The sequence below is a fragment of the Aythya ferina genome (genome assembly GCF_964211825.1).
Source record: "Aythya ferina genome assembly, chromosome: 1".
In the NCBI taxonomy this organism is placed as follows: Eukaryota; Metazoa; Chordata; class Aves; order Anseriformes; family Anatidae; genus Aythya; species Aythya ferina.
Window position 1 is genome coordinate 15,304,260 of NC_140296.1, and position 25,893 is coordinate 15,330,152.

Sequence of the window (25,893 nt, forward strand, 5' to 3'; positions counted from 1 at the left end):
TATCTGCTTATTAAATTAAGAACAATTTTTTTTACACCTTACTTCTAAACACACTGAATCCAAGAACTACTGCTACTGACAAGCCCTTAACAAGAGTGAGTTGAAAGGCTCTTTTATACACAAAACCAGTTACAGTATCTATTTTTTTTTGCTGCATCACTACAAAGTGGACAAATATTAAATATTTACTTAGAACATCAAGAAAGTTTCTTGATGTAGCTGCTCTCCTAGATTCTAATGCAATGTCTTGAAAATGAGGTAGTTGGTAATCTTCACTACAGAAGACAATGTGGTAGCAAAAATGCTGTCAAACTGAAAAACTGACTAAATGTTCTAAATATTTCTTCTTTTATATTTAACAGTGAAAAGATTTTATTTTAAAAGCTTCTTAAAATCATTTACATAGACATCAACTTTGAATACTGTCAGATACACTATAAACTGTTGATTTTTTTATATGTTGCAGCTATGCTTATATAACTTGTTAAAATTCTCAGTTGTTAAAAATGCTGGTATTTGAAAATAAATCCTTAGTAAACCTCCACAAAATCAGAATACATTCAGATTTACTGTGTGAAGGGAAATAGAAGGCAAACTTCTCCCTTACATCCAAATTTGTACTCTACTGAACTGTTCTGTTGTAGCATGGATTATAATTTATAAATTCTGGATTGTAATCTTGAAAATATGAGATTGTTGATGTAGATAAAATGAGAGATTTTCTCATCCTTCCAATAATAGTTTGTTGTATTTCTTTAAGCCTTATGCAATTTAAGTAACAAAACTATTTTTTATAAACTGAGTTTCTATAAAACTGTCATTGTACCGCCATTCCATTTCTGGTAGTTTGGTAGTCCTAGGTCCACAGATGATTCCATGGCACACAATGTAAAATTGGATGATTGCCTTCTAAAACCTGGTTGGTTGATGGTTGGTTTCTTTTTGGTCAGCAAGCCAGAGCAGAGAAAAGCTGAATGAATTACAGAAGTGAGAAATAAATTAGCACTAGCTCAAACAATCGCCCTGTTACTAACACCAGAAAGACTGAATTTAATACCTTCTGTGTCCTGTGCTTCACCAAATCCATGCTAAATATGTGGTGTATTCTCTTATAATTTATATCTACTATCCCATATAGGTTCTCATCTACACGACGTTATCCTATCTCAGTCTATATTTTTACTAACATCTTCTTCCTTATGTGGAGATGCACGGAGTTGTACTGTCTATCCTACTGAGCTGGGGATTATAGAAAGCAGTTTTCTTTAAACAGACATACTTTGAAGTCTTTTGTCTAAACCAACTGATAGCAATTGTGACTTTCCTCATCTGAGTGATTACTTTAAACCTCAGAGACTATTCAGATGTACACTGATTTTAAGTCAATTGCATTTAGCAGTCTTTTATTGTTTCAAAATCTTTCAAAATAAATATTAAAATATGTAACACTGATATATGTTACTAACTGTGAAGTTGTACTAATGCAATTCTTTGATAAGAAATCTAATTTCTTTTTATCATTTTTTTCACTACACAGGACAGAGAGCTTAGATAATAGACATGTACATTTGCCATAGACTTTCTATGAATATTATTTATGTTTTGTGCATATGAATGATAACTTATGTTGCTACAGCATCACATTTTTCTGCTGTAGCAGAAATTTGCTGCAGCACATTTTGCAGTTATGCAGAGATCTCCTACTGCAGTGCTAGTGTTTGGGTAAGCCTAAACCATAGCATTAAAAAGAAATGGACTTTTTTCAGCAATATAAAACACAATTATTAACACAATTATTGAATGTATTCATAGCTTTTGTTTTGTTTTTCCAACAAGAAACTTCAATTCTAACTTAAGACCAGAATAACACTAGCTGTATTATTTTAATATTGCTCATTATTAATTTAATTGTTAGGAATTATGTCTTAAAATGTTCTGTTCTGCTCAATTCAGAGCATATTAATACTGCATGCATCCTGGTAAGAGCCATTTTCTTTTTAGAAAATATTTGACTTAAGTATATATATGGTCTTTTCAGCAGCATGACTTAAAATGTTTTTCTAGATTTTGTGCTTAATTGCTTTCTGTAGATAGAGCCAAGTTAATTTTTAGTGGCTGGATTTCTAGAGTTCACTGTGTCTCTTTGGTTCTGCCTCACGTACTGTTACAAGACACAGCATCCCATAGGTTGGATATGACTGTGAGTAATCTCATGTCTCTTGCGATGTTTTCCCTGCAGAACAGTGCAGTCAAAATAGAAAACAGCTCAACTGACAATGCAGCTACAACAGTCATCGTAGCTCATCCTGTTTTGTTCCAGGCAGAGACTTCAGGCACAGCTGCAACTCTAGTTCCCTCACGCTCACGCTCACCAGGAGTAGTTACCACTAGGTTACTGTCATGCTCCTTTCTTGTGATCTGATAAACATTGCATTTTTGCCTGTGTATTGGCCTGTATTCAGATGGTTTAATCTCCCAGTCTAACCTAATGATTACAGCAGTCTATTAAACTATATGAAGGTCTGCTTAGTTTCCTGTGGATGAGAAGGGCCTATAATTTGGATCTTTCTTTAGTCACCTTCTTACAGAGCTGACTCTTGACTCCATTGTATTCTCTTATTTTGGGACTATATTTCTCATTTTTATGAATCCTTATGAATCTATTTAATTATTTATTGTAATTTTAATAGAATAATAATGAAGTGCATTCAACAAAACACCATTTGTTGTATGAGATAAATAGAATTTCTCCAGACTGAAATGTACGGGCCTCTGTGCATATTTTTACACCTTGGAAAAGCAATTAAGAGCTACCTTGTTCAGTGCAGGACTTAGCATAACTGGCAAACTAGTGTGAATTATCACCACTAAACACCATAGGCAGATGAAATGAAAATGCAGAGACATTGTTCTATCTCCTTCCCTTTTTTGGACAGCAGACTTTACTCATTACAGGCACTCTTAGGAGAAAGTCTTCTGTTGCGTGAGTCCATCAAATCTTGTCAAATGGCTATGCCTGCAAATGAATATAGCCTACACAGTAGCTATATATGGTCAGCTGAGCGGTTAATCGAAATACTCTTTAATAATATAGTAAATCACTTTGTCAAAAAGGCACGTCCAGTAGCCAGCAGGTTATCCAAGACTCCTCAGATATGACTGCCAATAATAATCAACACAGCTAGCAGTTAGTTTACTTACTATTAATTTTTTCATAGAATACTGTATATAATAATAATATCTCTGTATCAGGAGTTGATGAATGGTGATTCTTTTACATGTGTAGATTCATTATGCTTCACAGAAATAAGTTAGGCTTTATCATAGAACCATGGAATGCTTTGGATGTGAAGGGACCTTACAGATGATCTAGTTCCAGCCCCCTGCCATGGGCAGGGACACCTCCCACCAGACAGACCAGGTTGCTCAAAGCCCCATCCAACCTGGCCTTGAACACTTCCAGGGATAGGGCATCCACAGCTTCTCTGGGCAATCTGTGCCAGTGCCTCAACACCCTTGTAGTGAAGAATTTCTTCCTAATATCTAATCTAAACCTACCCTCTTTTACTTTAAAGCCACTACCCCTTGTCCTGTCACTACAAACCTTGATAGAGTCCCTCCCTTTAAGTACTGGAAGACTGCTATAAGGTCTCCTCAGAGCCTTCTTTAGGTTAAATAACTTCAAATCTCTCAGCCTTTCTTCATAGGAGGAGGTGCTCCAGCCCTCTGATTGTCCCAGTGGCCCTCCTCTGGACTCTCGCCAACAGGACCATGCTGTTCATATATTGGAGGCCCCAGAGCTGGATGCAGTACTGGCTCATGTTTTTTTATTCATCAATATTTTGTATCCATCATATCTCATGAGATAGGTCTCAGTGAGGCTGAAGAACATACTTTCATGGACAAATGAGTATACTTTTCTTACACATATCATACAAGGAGAAAGAATAATTACAGTCTCTCCATATACACTAGTACAGCATCTTGAATCTTCTGTGTTCGCCATCTCAGAAACAGCAAATGGAGGACAAGTCAGTGGCTTTGCAGTTCAATTTTTACAATCTTTAGTGAGCAGGGTTGGGAGGGCTGTATATGCATAATTGACTTCTTAAAGTTCTTCAAAGTGCTTAAGGTCTTTATAAAATTAAACAATCTTTTGAGCTTCAAATTGTTGAAGAGTCCAGAGACTGTAGTTTCTTGCCAACTTTGCAATGAAATACTATAAAATTATTTAATTTGATACTTTATATACCAATTAAAAATGTTGAGCTGTGAATACTTAAAACTTCAAATAATTGGGTTCTGATTTACTTAAACTGACATTGCTGGAAGTCTTTCACCTGCTATTTTTGTACTTCTTCATTTTACGGGCTTTGAACCTAGCCAATGATTTTGCAATAGCTACTTGCTTCAACAACCAGTTTCAGAAAAATATTGTAGTCTTACATAGCGTCCAAATCTGACTAGCATTTTCTGTGGTAAGGTAGAGAATATAAGATAATTTAATTTCCCCAGATGCATTTCTCTCAAGCCCAGCTTTAGATTTGTCTTACCTATTTTGTTTCAGAGAGAGTGATGCGAATCACTCTCACTGCTCCCAGTTAGCTACTCCATTATTTTTATTATCTGAAAGTGTTTGCAGAAGGATGGTTCCTTGAGATACTCCTTTTTCTTTTAATCAGAGATACTTATCTCAGCTCCTTTGGTAATTATTGATTCTGCCTTAACGTCCCATCTAAATAACCTCAGAATGTCTTCATGAATCCATTTGGTATTCATGAAGAATTGTTCAACTCAACTCTTTTTAATGGTGTCTTCATGAATACCAAATGGATTCATGAAGACACCATTAAAAAGAGTTGAGTTGAACAATTCCTGTAATTTTAATGTGCTTTTTTCTATTGTTAACAAAAGAGACAAATTTACATTTGACGTATCTAAAGGAATGTCTCTCCCATCACGTTATTCTCTGAGTGCTTTCTTCTGGCTTTCTACACATCCACTTCTCTTTGGACTTTGGTTGTTGCTGCCTGACAAACCTAGTTAATTATTAGGTTAGCAAGCCTTCTGGAAACATCCCAGCTGTGCAAACAGGTATTCTGACTCGTGGGATGCTGCATCCACTCCTGATATGAATATCCCTATGGCCAGTTTGGGTCAGCTGTCTTGGCTCTGTCCCCATCTAGCTTCTTGTGCACCTCTAGATATCTCGCTGGCAAGGCAACACAAGAAACAGAAAAGTCCTCTGTGTGAGCATTGCTCTGCAGCAACTAAAACATTGGTGTGTTGTAAGCATTATTTTTGTCCTAAATCCAGCACCATACAGCACCATACCAGCAACTAGGAGGAAAATTAACTGTATCCCAGCCAAGACCAGAACAAACTACCAAAGCAAGTGACTGGTTCACTCAACTAATTGTGGCATCCTTAGGCAAAGCCATCATTCACATTGTTGAAAGAGAATGTGCCTCTGAGACTGACCTGATGATACCAGTCCACTGTCAGGAACTTTTCTAGAGTGAAGTTTGAGATTGACACATTTTTTCCAAAACTTTATTTCAAAATGTAAATGACACTTTAATTTGAAATTGATGCATGAGAAACAGGGAAAGCCATGCATGCCAATATAAAATGGCATCAAAGGTTGGAGTCTGGGATAGAAAGTTTTTTAGATCATGTAATCAGAGAAATTTGGTTAGATGGGACCTCTGGAGTTTATGTAGTCCAATCTCCTTCCCTTAGTGGACCTGTTGCCAACACTGACCATAGCTTTGTCTAGGCACATCTTGGAGGACCTCTGAGGAAGGAGCTTCCACAGCCTTTCTGGGCAGTCTGTGCCAGTGCTACACTTTACAGATTGTGAACACTTCTTCATGTCCTGTTTGAACCTCCCAAGCCACAGCTTATAGCCATTGTCCTTTTTTATGTAGTCTGAAACTAGTAAGAAGAGATTTTCTCCACAGGCTTTGCAGTTTCCCTGCAAATAGTTTTAGGCAACTATCATGTTATAAATGAGCATCCTCTTTGCCAGAATAAGCAGGCCCCTCAGCTTCTCCAAGTTCACATGTAGTAGGATCTTGACTATTTTGGTAGTTCTGCTATAGAGTATTTCCAGATTTTTAACATACCTTTTGAATGAGGGATCCCAAAAGTGAGCAATGGTTTTCAGATGTTGGCTGTATAAGTAGAAATGGATAATATCCTCCCGTGATCACACACGTGCTATTGCAACCCAATATGCAGTTTGTGTTACTTGTATGAAGAGAATATGCTCTACCGTCTGTCAGCACAACTACCAAGTCTTTTTCAGGAGGGTTCCTACTTTGCCAATCACTTCACAGTCTGTACTGGTGGATGACATTGTTACGCTCTAGGTACAAAATTCTGCCTGTTGACTGGACAAGATTTTTGCTTATTCAGCCTTCCATTTTATGAAGGATAGCATCAAAAGATTGGCACCACCTGATTTTAAAGCTCTCAATTTATTGTATTGTGCACTCCTGCTAATTTAGTGTAATCCACTGACTTATTGAATATTCACTGTATGCCATCATCCAGGTTGTTCATGGAGAAATTGAACAATGTGGGCTCAAGTATCAGCCTGCACATTTCCTTCTCACTAACTGCAAGCCAGATGCCAACCCTTGATTCCTTCCAGCATTCCAGCCAGCTTTCAACCCAGTCCATTCTTTGAAATCATGCTTGAAGCCTGTGCTTCCTCAGCTTCCAAATAGGAACGCAGTAGGAGAGGATGTCAGCAGCTTTATTAATGTTATCCCTTACTCTTCCCTCATTCACATAGTCAGTCACTTCATCACAAGAGGCATTTCAGTTGATCAAACATCCTATGCTCTTGGTTAATCCATGTTTGATTGTTCCTTATTCTCTTCTTTTTCCCTCTGGTGTTTGGAAGTGGATTCCACATGGATGTTCTCCTTGATCTCTCAAGGGACAGAGATGAGGTGAAATAAGCTGTTGTTCCATGAATTCTCCTTCCAATTTCTTGAGTTGGGCATGTAACCCATCTTACCATGAGTAAGGATTTTCCCTGATTGTCATGATTTTTCATGTGCCTTTCCATCACTTTGGCCAGCAGCCATAGACGAATCTCATCTAGATTTCATCAATTTGAATACATTTGTGATTCCTAAGTATTGTTTCTCTTCCAGTATTTGCTATCCATTTCTTTCCATGCAAGGAGGCCATTGAATACTTCAGACCCTCCCTCACTTATGGTCTCTTCCATTCATGAAAAGCCCAATGTTTTCTTTGATTTTTTGCATATGTGTTGAAACACACCTTACCATTAAAGTTACTTGCTAGTCACAGACAGGCTTTGTTTTTTCTTATTTCATCCTAAAGTGCCCTAGTAGTACTTCTATCTTCCTGCTTTGTCTGTCTTTGATTTTGGTTCTTGTCTGTTACCTTTTTAGTATTTTATTCCAGTGAGAAGCTCCCAAGAATCCATTAAGACTTCTGAAAATCCAGGTCTTTCTGCACATTGAGATGGCTTGCTCTGAGTCTTGCTCAGAAAAACCTGCTTTTTCCTCCTTTTTAATCAGCTGAAAGTCATGTGTTGTCCACTAGGCTGTCTCTGATTTTACTTCTCCCTTATGTTTACTTCCCAGGTGATCTTGATAGCAATTTCTTCAATAGACTGGTGTCAGCTTTCTTAAAGTCCAAAATCTTAACTCTGCAGTTTACCTTATGCCCTTTGTTAATATGTATAAAAAAGTAAATAATTCATGTCCGTATTTGCAAAGTTGTCTGTTAACTAGGGCTTTAGAAATTTCCTTTAATGGTGTCATAATGAACAGAGTACAATAAGCAGCTTTTTCACTTTGAAATGTAAAGTTACACATTTACAAATGATGGTATTAAAAAGGCTTCTCTGACTGAAAGGTAACTCTTAATTCAAGTTAAAATTGAATACGATTGCAGGTCTCCTGTGAATTTTATTCAGGCTTTTAAGATATGATTCCCATAAAAGAATTGTTGATGCGATTCTTTGACATAATATAAAGCTTGTGTTTTATTTCTCAGTAAAAATCTCATCTTGCAGATCACTGCCATAAATATCAATTTAGATATGTACTGTAGTAGAACGCACATTGTTATAGGGAGTATTTAAAAGTGCATAGAAATGACCTATCTCTGTATTTCACACTTATTTTCATATATTCATACCATGACATTTCATACTTAGCAGGAGTGGCAGCTGAATCACTTGAAAACTTAAGAGCTTCTTCTAGAAGAAACTCAACATACCAAAATAGCATTCACATATTATATCAGAATGACTTAAGTAAATTATGGTATCTGAACACAGTCAGATTCACAAATTCTGGCAAAAAAGTGTCTTGCCTGTGTACTCCAGAGAAATTACACAATCATAGAGACGTCACACTGAATGCATTGTAGAAGAGATTGCTTAAAAAGAAACAATTTAACAAGATCCGTTAGAAGCCTAAAGGAGTAGTCTGGTGGTTTACCAGTGGTAGGTAGCTCAGCACCACTCTTTCACTCCATCTTCTTGAAAGGACAAGGGCAAAAATATGACCAAAAAAAGTTGTAGACTGAGATAAGGACAGGGAGATCTTCACGGATTCATAGAATCATTCAGGTTCGAAAAGACCTCTAAGAAAACAAACTAAACCCACCTTCTCCCCCATCGACTGACCCTTGCCTTCTCCCCCTGAGCAGTGCAGGGGAACAGGGAATGGGGGCTGTGGTCAGTCCATGGCGCTTCGTCTCTGCTGCTCCCTCACGGTCCCTCTCTGCCCCTGCTCCCCGTGGGGTCCCTCCCACAGGATGCTGTCCTTCCTGAACTGAGCCTGCGGGGGCTGCCCACAGGCTGCAGCTCTTCAGGAACTGCTCCCACACGGCTCCGTCCCATGGGGTCCATCCCCCAGGAGCAAACTGCTCCAGCACGGGTCCCCCACGGGTGGGCGGCAGCTCCCCCCAGACCCCCTGCTCCTGCATGGGCTCCTCTCCACGGGCTGCAGCTCCAGCCCGGGGCCTGCTCCTGCGGGGGCTCTCCATGGGCCGCAGCCTCCTCCAGGCCACATCCACCTGTTCCGCTGGGGGCTCCTCCACCCATGGGGGGGCTGCAGCATGGAGATCTGCTCCATGTGGGACCCATGGGCTGCAGGGGAACAGCCTGCTCCACCAGGGGCCTCTCCAGGGGCTGCAGGGGAACTTGTGCTGCCTTGTGCCTGGAGCACCTCCTGCCCTCCTGCTGCACTCCCCTTGGGGGCTGCAGGGCTGCTGCTCTCTCAGCTCTCACCCCTCTCTCCCAGCTGCACAGCAGGTTTCCTCTTCCTTCAGTCTGCTCTCCCAGAGGCCCAACCAGCGTCGCTCATGGCTCAGCTCTAGCCAGCAGCAGGTCCATTTGGAGCCGTCTGGAGCTGGCTCTGATCTGACCTGGGGCAGCTGCTGGGCTCTGCTCACAGAGGTCACCCCTGCAGCTCCTTGCCAAAATCTTGTCCTGTGAACCCAAACCAAACAGCGACTTAGGATAACTGCAAAATATAATACTCATTTAAAATAATTACTGTTGCTATTCAGCCTGTGCTTGACAATTAGAAGTTTTGTTGAAAAACTCTATAACCTTTTGTTATAGCTATTTTTTATTTTATAGAGAATACTTGTGGAGTTAAAATGAATGGTAAACTAATAATGGAAAACAGTGCAAAAGCAATCTAGTAAGACAAGCAAGTATGAACCAGGGTCAGGAAACATGAAGTGTATCTTGTCTCATTAAATGTAGTTGCAATAATCTCCCTGACTTCAGGAAAACAACATTTTATCCTTTAGTTCTTTTTTTTTTTTTCTTTTTTTTTTTCCTGCCCTGCTCTCATTTTCAGCAAGTCACTGACTGATCCTATACCTCATCCCACGATTCCTTATAAACCTTGTGGCTTACATTCTAACTTCTTGGTATCTTCCTAAATTGCAGTCAGTTTCATGATGGTAGCACAGATTCAGTGCTGGTTTTTACCTTACGAATGACAGCAGCAGAGACAACATGGTTAGTGGAGGGTGGACAAGGCCACCTGGAACTCTGAGACTGCTAGGACATGCTCGAGGTTATACACCTGGTTAAGATGAATACATCCACCCAGTACTAAGTTATACATACAACTGCAGTGTTTTTACTATATATAGAATACTGGGGCTGTGGGTTGTGGTTATTTTCTGGTGACAGGACGAGGGGGAATGGGCTTAAGTTGAGCCAGGGGAGTTTTAGGTTAGATGTTAGGAAGAACTTCTTCACTGAAAGGGTTGTGAGGCATTGGAACAGGCTGCCCAGGGAAGTGGTGGAGTCACCATCCCTGGAAGTCTTCAAAAGATGTTTAGCTGTAGAGCTTAGGGATATGGTTTAGTGGGGACTGCTAGCGTTAGGTCAGAGGTTGGACTCGATGATCTTGAGGTCTCTTCCAACCTAGAAATTCTGTGATTCTTTGATTCTGTGAAGATGCAATTGTAATATAACGATAGCTGTAGCTTCTTGTCTGTTCATCAGCAGACTACATTTTCCTTTTCAAACTCTGGATCTTTAAAGGGTTTGAGAGCATTAGTACTTAACTTTTTATCTACTACACCCCCATAATTCTAATCATGGTACATAGAGTAATATGAGTGTAATTACTGTAAAGCATGTAATTGAAATTATTCTGAACTTATTATGTTATTGCTATTGATGTCAGGATGAACATAAAGCTGTTTTCTTAAAATAATTTTGTGTTATATAATTTTTGTATCAACTGTGCAGAGCATATAATTATTGACATTTATTAAATGCATCCCACATCACAAATATGTGACTAATACGCTCTAGCAGAAATTGATGAGTAATTCCAAACTCTATTTATTATTACCCTGTAATTGAGCAATTTGAGTACTTAACTAGAATTCTTAAAATGTGGGAAGTATTTTATATATATCAATGGTGCTGCATAAAAGATGTGCTGTGCCAAATAATGGAATGGAACCCACAGTGCTGTGCTCCAGTGGAAAACACAGCCCTTTGTCATTGCAGTTTAACAGTGCAGTACTTCAGTTAACCTTATTAATTCCCACAGCATTGGCACTGTGTATACGAGAATATATTTGTACCCTGTATATGAAAAGCTTGTTCTTTTCTAAGAACATGCTGCAGCTTTCCAGATTTCTTAATTTTTTTCAGGGTACGTAATGAGCTGAGGTCATCCACCTCTTCTAGCCTTCCTTTTAGTTATTTATATTCTCCAGGTAATAACGTATCCTGGGGGCCTCTACAACTTCAAACCCCAGTCAGATTACAAGGAACAATATCGAAGCATACAGTTTTGTCAGAAGCTGTATCAAACTGGAGTCTGTTTCTGCCTTGATACACTGTGATCAATGAAAAAATGGTCACATTGCCCTGAGTTATTACTTTGCCAGTATTTATCAAGGTGACTGTTATAACTTCCTATTTTAATTTAAGCTGTAAAGTCTTATAAAAATCTAAATATGTCATTGAACAAGTCATATTCAGGTTTGATCAGGTTTTATTCAGAGAAATTAAAGGTAGAAGTGGTTTCATTGCTAAGACTACATCCTTTTAAAGCTGGTAGATGGCAGTAGAGTATCTATTTTGATATTTTCTATAGATTTTTGATATTTTCTATAGAGTTTGTTAGCTTTTTGTTCAAGAATAAAACTGTTTTTATCTGTTCTGTAGTCTTGGAGAAAAATAAAATTAAAAAAAAAAAAACACAGAACAAGTAGCTATCTGACTGGCAAATCCTTTCTGCTTTGTATTCTTAGAGCTGTTAACGTATTAAGTTCAGAACTGATGTGTCCTAGAATTTTTTTATTTTTCTAATTTATTGACATGGAATTTCACACTCCCTGCCCATTGCAGGGGGTTTGGAACTAGATGATCTTCAAGGTCCCTTCCGACCTGAGCCATTCTGTGATTCCACTCTAATATGTTTCAGGTTTTAACTCATTTGTCTTTTGCAAATTATAAAACCACATGTAAAATTTGACTGTTGTATAATTTTTTGAGTGAATTGCTTATGAAAAATACAAGACTTAGATATAAGCCTGTTTTTGATTATTTATTGAATTTGTGGTAGCAGTTTTTGCAGTAGCTGTGAATTACTGAAGCCAAGACTTCATGTTGTGTATGAGTAAAGAACCGAAACAGATTTTGTGTTTCTGGAATTCTGTTTTCCTGGAATTCTGTTTTTATCAAGATTAAAAGAAGGAAATGTTAAAATCTTGACATCACCTTATTTTTGTTTTTCAATCACATTTTTATTATTTGTTTTCAAGTCTGACATGACTTTCTTGTCATTTCATATGAAGGTACATGGGGATCATTCATTATATTTATTGTTTTCCATTTGTTCATTCTCTCTCTTAATTTCTCTAAATGTGTTTTCTTTTACTATAATACAGTGGTCAATATTAGAACAGCCTATATCCAGAGAAACCCATAAAGTGTGAAATAGATGTAAAAACTGAGTTGGTCAATTAGTTTTAATAACTGGGTCAATAAATATTGACATTTTAATCTTGACTACCCCACCTTTACTAATATATGCAATTTACATTTTCCCATACTGACAATGCAAGAAAGCATACAGTGCATGAATTTTCCACTAAGAAGGCCAAAAGTATTAGGTAATAGTTTCTGTGTTCACAAATAAATTACTCTATTGAATTTTTAAATATAAATAGTTTTATGATTAGTTTACCTTACGTAAAACAGGCAGTTTCTGCAAAGATTGATTTTTCTGAGTAATCTTCTCACCTCTCTTTAAGTAGACAATTATTTGTGATTGCTTTTATTTTTTGATTATATTTATTTCCACCTCTCTTATATTTTTAATCATGGTATTGCTCTCCTGCTTTATGGTGGATTTCTACCCAAGCCCCGTATAAATTTATTCAAAACATTTAGATTGTATTTGGACTGCACTAGAACAACATACAAGAGCTTTTAATGTAAAATATATTAAGAGAATATGTTGAGATAACAAAGGTAAGCATTGAAAGGTATTGTAAAAGTACTGAGATTTTGAGTACCCTGTTTTATACAAATATGATTAGATTTTCACATTGCTTAGTATTGTAAGTACATCTGTAACTGCTTGGTAACTTTCCAAAATAGAGTACAAAGGATATGATTCAACAGACCTAGATGTCTATATCTGGGTCTTGTCACTTTGTGGTCATAGAAGTATCATTTTTAAAGTATGATTAATCTTGTTGTATTTAAAGTATGATTAATCTGAAGTTGATTATAAAGCAAGCTGAGGTAACTGCCTCACTTATTATAATACAGCTAGAGGAGCTGAGTTCTGCTTGAGGTTTGAAGTTAGGTTTCCAGGAAATAAAAACCATTCTAATTTCTACAACATAGACCCATCTATCTGAGATACTTAGGTAAGGTCTTCCTATGTACACACTAGGAAGGAATTTTGAAGGACAGTTTAGGCCACTTAAGATCTGTCTGTTCATTATGTAGGGAGACAAAGGTGGTAATCTTTGCAATTTAGATGCTTTTAGTAAGTTCCTAAAAGTAGCTAGGATAAATTTGAATTTGCACTTGTCTGCTCTAAGTTCAATTTAAATGTCTATACACAGTGACGTCTCACAGCCCAAAAATTATTTCTTATCTGTAAGTACGGATTCCTAATCACATTCCCTTTTGCAACTGAGTCAAGATCTCACGCTAGGTACTCATTTCTGTCCTGCCACATCGTAGACCCATTTTTGTCTTTCATATGACTCCCACACGAAAGACAAAACTTACTTGTTTTGCCTTGAGATGGAAACAGTTCCTGTGCAGGAGCTGCAAACATACCATGTAACCTGGAAGGCTTTTGTGATATACCTTGTAATACTAATACAGAAATAGATTTAACTCCTAGTTTTTGTCAGGTCATTCCCAATCTTAACACATTGTTTGTACCAATGTGAGTATTTGACCCTCTTGTTTGTACAGGACCTAAATTGAAAAGAGAAAGATCCAGTTTAGGTATTAGGGGAAACTTTTTCATCATTAGAACAGTAAAGCAGTGTGGAACAATCTCTCTTCGGGAGAGATTGTGCAGTCTCTGTACTGGGGATTTTTCAAGATCAGACTGGATAAAGCAGTGAGCATCCTGGTCCGATCCTAGAGCTCACCCTGTTTCAACAGTACAGACCTTTTGAGGTCCTTTCCAAACTGATTTATTCTATGACACTGTAAAAACACAATTTCTCTTTTCATTTGCATAACATTCAGAAAGAGATTGATTTGAAAGCACTGAGGAAACCTTCTCACAGGCTTTGGTTTCATGGGTGCAAAAAAATGGCACACTAAACAATGTCCATCATATTTAGTCCCTTACCAAATGTTTGGACTGTTGGAGCATTTCAATGAGAAGGTCAACCTGAGTTATTTGACACCCATAAAACATTTTCCTTTACCTCTTGAAGGTGAATGACTGTTCTAAGGTACATTTTTCAGAAAGTATTCAGGCTGAAAGAGCCACCTGTACACAAAGTTGCAGCGCAGCCCATTATTTTTAAAAAATTTCAAGTAAGTATGTAAGTTATGCTACCATCATACCTGTTACACTTGAGAGAAGAAATGAGAAGGAATGGAAAAAGTTTAGACTTTTATAGCTTAACTAAAAGCTTTTTTGTTTTGTTTTGTTTCAAACTTACTGTAAAAATTGTTTTGTATATTTTACAGGTAGATTTGTATATATTTTTGCTTTATATATATATATATCTTTTGATTTATGTCTTGTAAAACATTTAACATAAGAATCAATTATAGTAAATGTTGTAAAAGTTAGAATAACAGTTCAGTGTACTGTCATCTTGTAGTGCTTCATAGTCCCTATCAAGGCTGATAAGCAAAAGCTGTTTGCTTCAGCTAAAGAAAATGAAAACAATTTATCAGAAAAAGAAAAGCAAACATTTGCATATCTTTCAATAATAGAAAATAAGTCCAAACTTAGCAGAAACAACTTGACATCAAGTGTCTGATTCTGGTTAACAGTTCTGAAAGATTAAGGAATTTTTTGTTATCAAGTTTTATAAGTTAAGCAAAAGAGAATCAATTTAATAAATCTTTCTCTAAAATTTATTGTAAATAATGTTCTGTGAAAATTAACTAAAATTTTACCTAAAATAGCTAAGATACTATTTTTATATGATGCTTAATGGACATTATCATCAAATTTTTTACTGAAGTATTATTTCTGTATAAATATATATATATGTATGTATGTATATGATCAGTTTGTGTGGAGTTATTAGGGTTGCTACGAAGAAAAGGCAGTTGAATCTGATGAGCTTGGCACTCCTCTTCTTCATGAGAGTTTTGCAGTTATTCTTTTAATTGCTTGCTTTCTTTCTTTCTTTAAGTGAATAAATATACATTTAAGTAATATGAGCTAGCATGAGTAGCTAAGTAAAAAAGAGATCCATGGGAGAATTCTCTTGGTGTTTTGATGCCTGATAAGTACTGTGTATTTAGTAACACACTCTTGTTTTATTGACTTTTTTAAAAAATATTTTTATGTAGATTTTGTGGAAAATAAGATTTTTAATGAATTATACACCTCATTAGTTTTTAAATTATAGTTGAACAGAGACAATTAAAGTGATAAGAAAAGTATGGACTTACTATGAGTGAGGCTCAACTTACTATGAGTGAGGCTCAAGTAAGTATCTGAATATGGGTATTGCTTGTGTTTCAAATAGATCATGATTAGTAATTAAGCATGCAGAAAAGTGTGGTCCATAGATAAATTAAGAGTATTTGCTGTTTGCATTCTTGTATATTTTTGTTTATCCTTCTTCAAGCTTTGCTTTTGTATTCCCATCACTCAGGTCATTTCACAGCTTCGGATCCTGAGCAGGTCAGTAAGTGCTGGCTGCAAGTTTGACAGAGAAATATGGTCAGCTGAACTTTCTCCTGTTCTCAATCTATGGAAGAAACTTAATCAGGTAGGAAAGTAGTTTATTTGAAAAGACAACTGTTTTTTTTCTCCCAGCAACTACATTAAAAGTAAGCTTTAAGAAATTATCTTGAATATTGAAACATAGGGAGTTAAAAGGTAAATGAAATGCATTTGAGATGGGAAGTATAATGTTACATGTATGTAATTAAATATGAAGTCTACTTGTGGGGTAATAGCCTACACTTTCTCCTTCATATGGAAGTGAAACCACACAAACAAGACATGCCTAGCATCTTGTATGTGTTTACAAAAAGAACAGTAATATATTAGCCTTTAACTTAGTCTTTTCATTTCTCTGATATTCACAAAGCAATGTTTAATGGTTTTAAATATTGAATTAGTTCTTCTATGATATTGAAATATGTACATTACCCTTAGATTGATGATTCATTGTGACCAGAAACATCATGACCTAAAAACATATCTTTTACACAAAACATTTTTGAGTTTGAGAAGGTAAATGAGAAAAAACATTTACCTTCCTTAAATAACTGCATAAAAAAAAGTGACACAAAAAAGTTACACATTAAAATTCACAATTACATTTTGTAATTGCTCACTTCTTTATTACATGCTAAGTGTATGATAAATCAACTTTTTGTTAAAATAATCTCTTGTTACTAAATAACTTTGTGATGAATCTGCTGCCCCTGAAATGGGCTGTTGTTAACCAGGTCTGTCATCCTATAAAGAAAAGGAATATATTTCAATGTGACACTTTCCATTATACTTTAGTAACTACACATTTAAGTCTACAATCCTTCCGTACAAGAGCTCTGATGAAACAGTTTCATATATGTATACACAAACAATCAGAAAATTAGAGATTTTTGATTGTAGTGTTTGGAAGACTGATAAATGAGACTAGTTTTAAACTGTACAACATAAATACTCATTAACAGCACCCATATCTAACTATTAGTTCCATGGTGTTACTAGTCATTAGCACTACATATTCAAAGCACTTGTACTTTAAAACTTGTGTCATAAATTAGCTGTGACCATACAGTACCAGGAAGCTGAAGCCACATATTTGGTGCTGATTGCTATGGTCCTTGATGATCTTAGTCACCCACATGGGGGTAATCGAGCCTTAATGTTCCTTGACAAGGAAAGCTGGACCTGAACCACGTTTTGCCCATTGGCCTCAAATCTGCGATCTCCTTTTGTAAGAGTTTTCACTCTCAGGAGGGCTCTTAGCCTTTTTACCCTTGTTCCTGGACTACAGACTGCACAGTGCTGTGGTGAGCTATAGGTGGTACCTTACTTTACGACTTAGATGTTTATCTTTCTTGCTTAACTGCATCTTCTTGTCTTAAAGCAAAAGAAGTCTTGTCAGATCTTAACATTACTGTTCCCCAGTGACTAGTAGGTAACCATCAGCTAGTTTTTCATAGGTCTCAGACCACTCTTCTTAACCTGTGCACAATACTTTCATAGCCTTTACTGTTATCCCATGCTTCAACTTCACATCATATTAGGAGACCTGGTACTGAATTCCACGTCAAACAGCAAGCTCTCTTAACGGGTTGATTACCAAGACTAGAAGGCCAGTACTGGGGCCTCACACAGTTATTAACATAAAGCCTAGTTAGTGTGGCCTGTTCCTAGCAACAGCAAGTTTATTTGTGCAGGACTACAGGGTACAAAATGTTACAATTGTTTGCAATCTTACTATATTCTCTTTGAGTTCAGAAAAACGAACAAACAAACAAACAAAAAACTAAATATTGATTAAATCTTGTGCTTAGTGTGCTTCTATAGATGCAGGAAACCTTTGGTTTAGCTAGAGAACCATTCTGTTCACTAAGGATTAGCTTCAACCTTACTGATTTACACAGTCTGTATGATTTCTTATCACTGACCATCCTGCCATTCTTAAGTTTTCCCATGTGAGTTACCATATAGCTTGTCTAGTTCAGAGAACTGAGCAGATAGTTTCTCTCTGACATTTGGGTTTATTGATGTTCTGTTCTTGTTACACTGCATCTGAGAACTTTTAAGAGATGCAAAATGCTCTCTGTGATCTGTGCTGTAATAAGGGCTCAGTTTAGTTACCTAAAAATGAGGCTTCCAGTACTATTTCAGAAATCATCAAATATTCATGGCCTGGCAGGTATAACACAGAAGCTGTAGGAGACCTGTGATCTGCTGGAGTAGCATCTAGAGGCAGAGTGAAACATCCCAGATGTCACTAGATGACTGCCTGAATCAAGCCTGTAGTGCTCATCTGTCCTTCTGTGTCATTTTAAATAGAAGCACCAGATACATCTAGAAAGGAATCTGTATTTGACCTACATTTTTATTGCTCATAATATTTTTTGGGAAAAAAAAAAGACTCCTGTATCATCTCGAACTTTTTTCTTTTTATAACATTTTTATGCTGTTAGCAGATTCTCTCTCTCTCTCTTTATTTATTTATTTATTTAAATATATATCATTTATAGATCTCATTTAGAATAGGATGGCCTCTGACCTGATGTAGGATTTTTGGAGAGAACATCTGACTAAGTTTCAAAAATATAAATAAATATGCCCTTCATCAAAAGTTGCTTTCATAGGCTGTTTGCTTTAATCTTTGAAAAGGCTGGACATGTATAAAAATTCTACATATATTCCATACAGATTTACATTCTAATTCTTTATTCATTGCTCGAAGAAGGCATCACCTTTGTTTTCAGAATTTTTAAATAAAGACCTAGAAATCAAAATAAAATAGTTGAATTTTAACAAGTTAACATCCACACATTATTTTATTTATGCACGAATAGGTACAGAATATGAGCTAAAATGATCTCCCAATTACAAAGAAGTAAAATCACAAATAACTTTTTATTCCTGAAACCTGTAAATTTATTTATTTATTTTTTGTATTCTCAATTCTGAAAGCATATCATTTATGTGTAGCTGCAGACTATTATCATTTTTCTTTTATCTCTTGGATACAGATAATATTAAAGTAAAAACAGATGGGATAGATGCTGAAAAGACCTTCTATTCCATTTACAAAAAGCAAATGTTAGTCTTCTACCTGTCAAATGTAATTATTACCAGCAGTAGTTGTGAATAATGATTAACTATCTGTTTCAAACTGTCTGAAACTCAGGAAGTGTCCAGTATAGATCTGAATTGATTCTAGCTAATGTATTTATAAATTCAAAGCCGTTTTTAAAATCAGCTACTTTTTATTCCAAAGGGCAAAAGAGCTACAGAAGCTTGTTAAAATTAATATGTAGACAAAGATTAACTATGTTTTAAACATTTTTATTCCAGTGCAGAGAATATAAAACAAGGATTAATTCAAAAAGGTTTTTCTTACAAATGCCTTGAAAATAGTTATTCAGCACTTAAGTGCTGATGATTCTGAAGCACAACAAAAATATCCACTTCACAAAGGTTTGACCTATAGAATTTCTGCTGAAATAATTTATCATAGTCTTCAAGTGTGGACATATGTTTGTCCGTCCACTCTTAATATCATGTAGTGATCACTTCTGTATGTGGTGACACACTGTCCAAGTTTAGGTGGTACCATGAACAGCAATTGACTGCATATTTCTCTAAACTGAACATCAATGCTTCATCCTATAAAAATTGACATAGAATATATAAGAAAGACAAATTGAAAGAATGCCTGTGACAGAATGATAGAATTTATGCAGTCAGTGAATTTGAGAAATCAATCATAAAACACACATTATACCTGATACTGGCTAATGCAGTGGTTTTACGCTGATGGCTGGCTAAGCTCCACCATGCTGCTTTCTCACTCCCCCTCCTGAGCAGTCCAAGGGAAGAAAATATGACTGAAAAAAAAAACTCATGGGTTGAGATAAGGACAGGGAAATCACTCAGCAAGTGCTGTCATGGACAAAACAGGCTCAATATAAGTGAGATTAATGTAATTTATTGCTTACTGCTAACAGACTAGAGCAGCGAGAACTAAAAGTAAACTAAAAATATCTTCCCCCCATCCACCCTCTTCCACCTCCTCCCTCTGAGCAGCACGGGGGAAAGAGGAATAGGGCTGTGGTCAGTCCCTGACACTTCATGCCTGCCACTCCTTCACAATCCCTCTCTGCCCCTGCTCCCTGTTGTGTCCCTCCCACGGGATGCCGTCCTTCCCAAACTGAGCCTGCTGGGACTGCCCACAGTCTGCAGCTTTTCAAGAACTGTTCCCACACAGCTCCATACCATGGGGTCCATCCATCCCTCAGGAGCAAACAGTTCCAGCATGGGTCCCCCATGGGCAGTAGCACGCCCAGGATTACAACCCTGCTTCAGGAAAGTAGACCTTGGCCAGTTCAGTGATCTACTTGGAAGAATCCCAGGGGACACTGTTCTGGAGAGTAGTCCTGCAGAGCTGATTGCTTTTCAAGGTTCACTTCATAGAATCATAGAATACCCCGAGTTGGAAGGGACCCATAAAGATCATCAAGTCCAACCTCCTCCAAGCTCAGTGGTCAATCTCAACAAGCAGAAAACCAACGGCAGCAGGAGGCCTCCATGGGTGAGCAAGGAGATCCTGGGAAAACTCAAGCATTAATAAAAGTGTAGAAGAGGTGGAAGCAGGGACAGCTGGCATGGGAAGAATACCTGACACAGAGGTGCTGTCTTGAGCATGCAAGGATGAGGCTAGGGAAGCCAAAGCGTATCCTGAGCTGAATCTGTTGAGGGATATAAAGAGCTGTACTACGTATGGCTGCCATGGAGTTAACTTTCCAGCCCATAACCTTAGCAGCAGTAGTGGTGCTGTCAACCCACCACAAGACCAACAAGAAAGGTTTTATGGGTATATCAGCAATAAAATGAAGATTAGGGAAAGTATCAGCCCACTGCTTGAGTGGGAATGAGGGCCTGGCCACAAAGGACAAGGAGAAGGCTGAAGTACTGAGTGTCTTCTTTGCCTCTGTTTACTAGTAAGATCAGCCTTCAGCAATCCCAGGTGCCCAAAAGTGATGGGAAAGTACAGGGCAAGGAGGACTTACCCTTTGTAGAGGAGGATCGGGTTAGGGAATGTTCAGACCAACTGCATATAAACAAGTCCGCAGACCCTGCTGAGATGCACTCATGAGTGCTGAGGGAGCTGGCTGCCTCCATTGTGAAACCACTCTTGGTTTTCTTTGAAAGATCAGGGTGACTATTGCAAGTTTCTGAAGACAGAAAGAAAGGAAATTTTGCTCCTGTGAAGGAATGGGCAAAAAGGAGAATCTGGAGAATGATAGGCCAGTTAGTCTTACCTTGATCCCTGTGAAGGCGTTTGAGCAAATAACCCTGCAAACCATTTCCACGGGTTTCCTGGGGCCATGAAGGTGATTAAGGATCTGTGATAGGAGGAACAGATGAGAGCCTGGATTGTTCAGCCTTGGGGATGAGAAGGTTTAGGGAGATCTTATCAGATTGTGTATTTGCTATTGGGAGGGAGCAAAGAAGACAGAGTCAGACTCTTCTGAGTGACGCCCACTGACAGCAAGAGGCAATAGGAACAAATTGAAATAGGGGAAATGCCATTTAAACACAAGACAAAACTTTTGTACTGTGAGGATGATCAAACACTGGAACAAGCTTCTCACAGAGGCTGTGGAGTCTCCGTCCTTGGAGATACTCAAAATCTGACTGGACACGGTTTTGGGCAGCCTGCTGTAGCTGACCATGCTTTGAGCAGGGGGTTGAAGTAGATAATGTCCAGAGATTTCTTCAAGCTCAGATATTTTGTGATTCTGTGAATAGCAACCCTTCCTGCTCAGTTTTCAGAGCTATCTCACACAAACTGAGCAAAATGGGAAATATCACAGAATCACAGAATCACAGAATTTTCTAGGTTGGAAGAGACCTCAAGGTCATCGAGTCCAACCTCCAACCTAACGCTAACAGCCCTCCACTAAACCATATCCCTAAGCTCTACATCTAAGCGTCTTTTGAAGACTTCCAGGGATGGTGACTCCACCACTTCCCTGGGCAGCCTGTTCCAATGCCTCACAACCCTTTCAGTGAAGAAGTTCTTCCTAACATCTAACCTAAAACTCCCCTGGCTCAACTTAAGCCCATTCCCCCTCGTCCTGTCACCAGGCACGTGGGAGAACAGGCCAACCCCCACCTCGCTACAGCCTCCCTTGAGGTACCTAAAAAGAGCGATAAGGTCACCCCTGAGCCTCCTCTTCTCCAGGCTGAAAAATATGGTTTGAAACTTTCAGATATTTCGGAATAGGAAGTCATTATTATATATTAATACAGCAATGAGATCTTAAATGATTTAGCGTTTCCAAAAATATTTCTGGAAATTTGATGGGCTGTTTTTCCTGTTAGTGCCATACATTTCACAAAGACCTGTTAAATGTAACTGCCACTTATTCAGACAATCTGCAACTGTTGAGATGGGGAGTTTATTATTTTTAGTCTATCCATAGCAACAGAATCATTGAAGTTGCTTCTCTTTCATAATGGTTTATTAATCTATTCAGGATGAAGACTCTGTAATTAATTTTTCATTGATTTTTACTTCAAATTAAGTAGATACTTATAATCGGGTGCAAATCAATACATCGATGTGTTCAAAGTTACACAAGGTAACTTTCCCTTTCTATTTAGCTGTTTGGGACTAATGCAGAATCTCTTGACACTTTCATTTATGTTAGCTTCATTTGAAAATACACTTTTTTATTCTTGCTGTTGGAGAATACCCTGGTAATAAATGCAGTCCTAAAACTGCTTCTGCAGTGCCTTTCAGCATGATTTAATAACAGTTTAATACTAATCAAATTAATTATACTCTCATGAACCTTCCATTAAGTTAAAAACAAACAAACAAACAAACAAACAAAAACAAGAAAAACCCACAAAACACTCAGATGCTCAGTATAAGCTTGCATTCAAGATTATTTACTTGAATAAAATGAAGGTATCACTAAATAGCTTGCCAAACAGTTGTTACACAAAATTTAAAACAAATCTTCCTTGATGTTGAAGGATCATAGAATCATAGAATGGTTTGGGTTGGACCTTAAAAGATCATCCAGTTCCCATCCCCCTGCCATGAGCAGGGCATCTCCCAGAGATCAACAAGTTGCCCAAAGCCCATCCAGCCTGGCCTTGAACACCTCCAGGGATGGGTCACCCACAGCTTCTCAGGGCAACCTGTGAGAATCCTCTGAGAGAAGAACTTCCTCCTAACATTGAATCTAAATCTCCCCTGATTTAGTTTAAAAACATTCACCCTTGTCCTATCATTACCTGACTGACCAAAAAATCACACCATCTTTATTATAAGCCACCTTTAAGTACGGAAAAGCTGCAATGAGTTCTCCCTGGAGCCTTCTCTTTTACAGGCTGAACATCCCTCATTCGGTTCATATGGGCCCACTTTTCTACCTTGTTCTGGTCCCTTTGGATGCCATCCCTTCCTTGTGTTGTATTGACTGCACCACTTGGTGCAGACTGCTTGGTGTCATCTGCAAACTTGCTGAGGGTGCCCTTGATGCCGTTGTCTATGTCACTGATAAAGACATTGAACAGTACTGGTCCCAAAACTGATAGGGCGATGCCCCATTACAGCCTGTTGGCCAGTTCAGGGCCATCAGAGTCGTTCAGCAACCTTGTGTCCTCCAGTCCGTTCTCTTCCCACACAACCTTCTGCCATGACAGTGTAGACCAGGCCCCATATAAGCACTTAATTGTCACATAACTGAATGTGCATCGCTGTCCAACATAATGCAGGCACCATATTTTAGTTTTCAGGGAAGCACAAACATTTTGGGCTGCATCTGGAGCTGTGTAAGTGTTCCATCATGTCCAAATGGCTGTCACGAACAGAGAGAGACAGAAGGTGTAGTGGGTTTACGTGGCAAGGTTTTGGTAGCAGGGAGCCATAGGGGTGGTTTCTGTGAGAAAGATCTAGAAGCTGCCCCGTGTTTGGGAAGGGCCCCATTGTTTTCCAGATCCGAGCCAATAAGCGATGTTGTTTTGCGCCTCTGTGAGAGCATATTTAAGACAGGGAAAAAACGCTGCGCCACACAGCAGCCGGGAGAGTCAAGGGAGTGGGAGAACAGCCTTGCACCAAGGTCAGTGTAGAAGGAGGGGGAGAGGTGCTCCAGGCGCCGGAGCAGAAGTCCCCTGCGGCCTGTGGTGAGGACCATGGTGAAGCAGGATGTCCCCCTGCAGCCCATGGAGTACCACGGTGGAGCAGGGTTCCACGCTGCAGCCCGTGGAGGAGACCACGGTGGAGCAGGTGGCCCTGCACCGACGGAGGCTGCTGCCTGTGGAAGACCCCTGCCGGAGCAGATTCCGGGCCGGACCTGTAGCCCGTGGAGAGGAGCCCACGCAGGAGCAGGTGACCTGGCAGGAGCTGCTGCCCGTAGGGGAGCCAGGTTGGAGCAGTTTTCTCCTGAGGGATGGACCCCGTGGTACGGACCCATATCTGGAGCAGTTCTGGAAGAGCTGCTGCCTGTGGGAAGCCCACGCCGGATCAGTTCATCAAGGACTGCATCCCGTGGGTGGGACCCCACAGCACAGGGGACGAGAGTGACCGAGAAGGAGCGGCAGAGAAGAAGTGCTGTAGACTGACCATAACCCCCATTCCCCGTTCCCCTGCGCCGCTCGGGGGGAGGAGGTAGAAGAGGGTGGATGGGGGGGAAGGTGCTTTTGTTTTTTTTTCCTTTGTTTTCTCACTTCTCTCGCTTGTTAGTTGTAGGCAATAAATCTTACTATCTCCTTATGCCGAGTCTGTTTTGCCCGTTACAATAATTATTGCGTGATTTTCTCGTCCTTATCTCAATCCTTGAGCCCTTTTCACATATTTTCTCCCCATTCCTCTTTGAGGAGGGGGAGTGAGAGAGCGGCTGTGGTGGAGCTCGGCTGCCCACTCGAGCGGAACCACGACAGAAGGAAGGGCTGTAATTTGCTTGCAAGGTGGATGCATTTTCTGCCTTGTTTCAGGGAAATTTTTATGTGCCTTCATGAAAGTTAAAAGGCCCACTCATGCTAAAAATTTTGAAACTGTTTCAAAATGATATTTGCTGAATAGAAGATCACAAGCTGTCATGATTGCCAAAATCATCATCTGTTCTGCCTTATCGTCTGTTGTGTTTGTAAATTGAAGGTTAATCAATTATTTTCATAAAGTTGCATACTGCTGCAAGACAATTGCAAAAGTTTTCAAAATCAACATGTTGCTGCTGTTTTATCTAAAAAATTAGGAACCTCACCTTTAGCAAAAGAGCACCCTTTTGTTTTCACTGAAGAAAATCAGTAAAATGGGAGTATAGGGTCATTTTTTGGGGCAGTATTTTCAGCAAAGGAAGGAAGAAGCAGAATAGGTGTATCAAAAGACCAGTGGCATATTCCAAAAACAAAAAACAACAAAACTGAATTTTAGAATCAAACACAGAACTAATCAAATGCAGAAAATATATTTTCATTATATTTCATTTCTGAGGAGCAGTTTTCAGAACATACTGGAGTTTGAAACAGTTGTTTATGAAAGTAATGAAGAAAAGCTTAGAGCAGCTTAGGTGAGGCTGTATGAAAACTAAAATTGTACAGACATAGTAATAAGTACAGAAGTCAAAAAGGGAAAATGATCAAAGTTTCAAAATAGATCTAATTTAATATTGGTAACATAATACAATTTTTAATGTTAAAGATTAGAATCTATATTCAAGTTTCTTATGATTAGGAAGAGCACTCTACTTCAGAAGTTCTTCATCTTAATTTTCAGGCAGGTCAAGAGAATGTTTTTAAAGCTGATGTGAGTTATATACATAATGGATTTTAAGGGAATGTAATAGAATATTAAATGTATAAGATGATATTGGTATTCGTGTTTAATTTTGCTATAAAAATAACAGATTGGTTGTTTTAACAAATTCCTGGGAGAAATCATTAAAAAGCGTTATGAAAT

General features: G+C 38.3%; 1 protein-coding gene across 4 annotated transcripts in view; it reads left to right on the top strand.

The window, feature by feature from the left end:
- Nucleotides 1-25,893, top strand: part of DYNC2H1 (dynein cytoplasmic 2 heavy chain 1) — a 168,866-nt gene that overhangs the window by 102,508 nt on the left and 40,465 nt on the right. For all 4 annotated transcript variants that reach the window (XR_014688603.1, XM_084506642.1, XM_084506643.1 and 1 more), the window contains one exon: nucleotides 15,868-15,984. Coding sequence is in view for 3 of the 4 variants with exons in the window: in XM_084506642.1 (XP_084362768.1) it covers nucleotides 15,868-15,984 (117 nt within the window). In the remaining variant the exon portion in view is untranslated. Of the gene's footprint in view, nucleotides 1-15,867; nucleotides 15,985-25,893 lie in introns of those variants that run through there.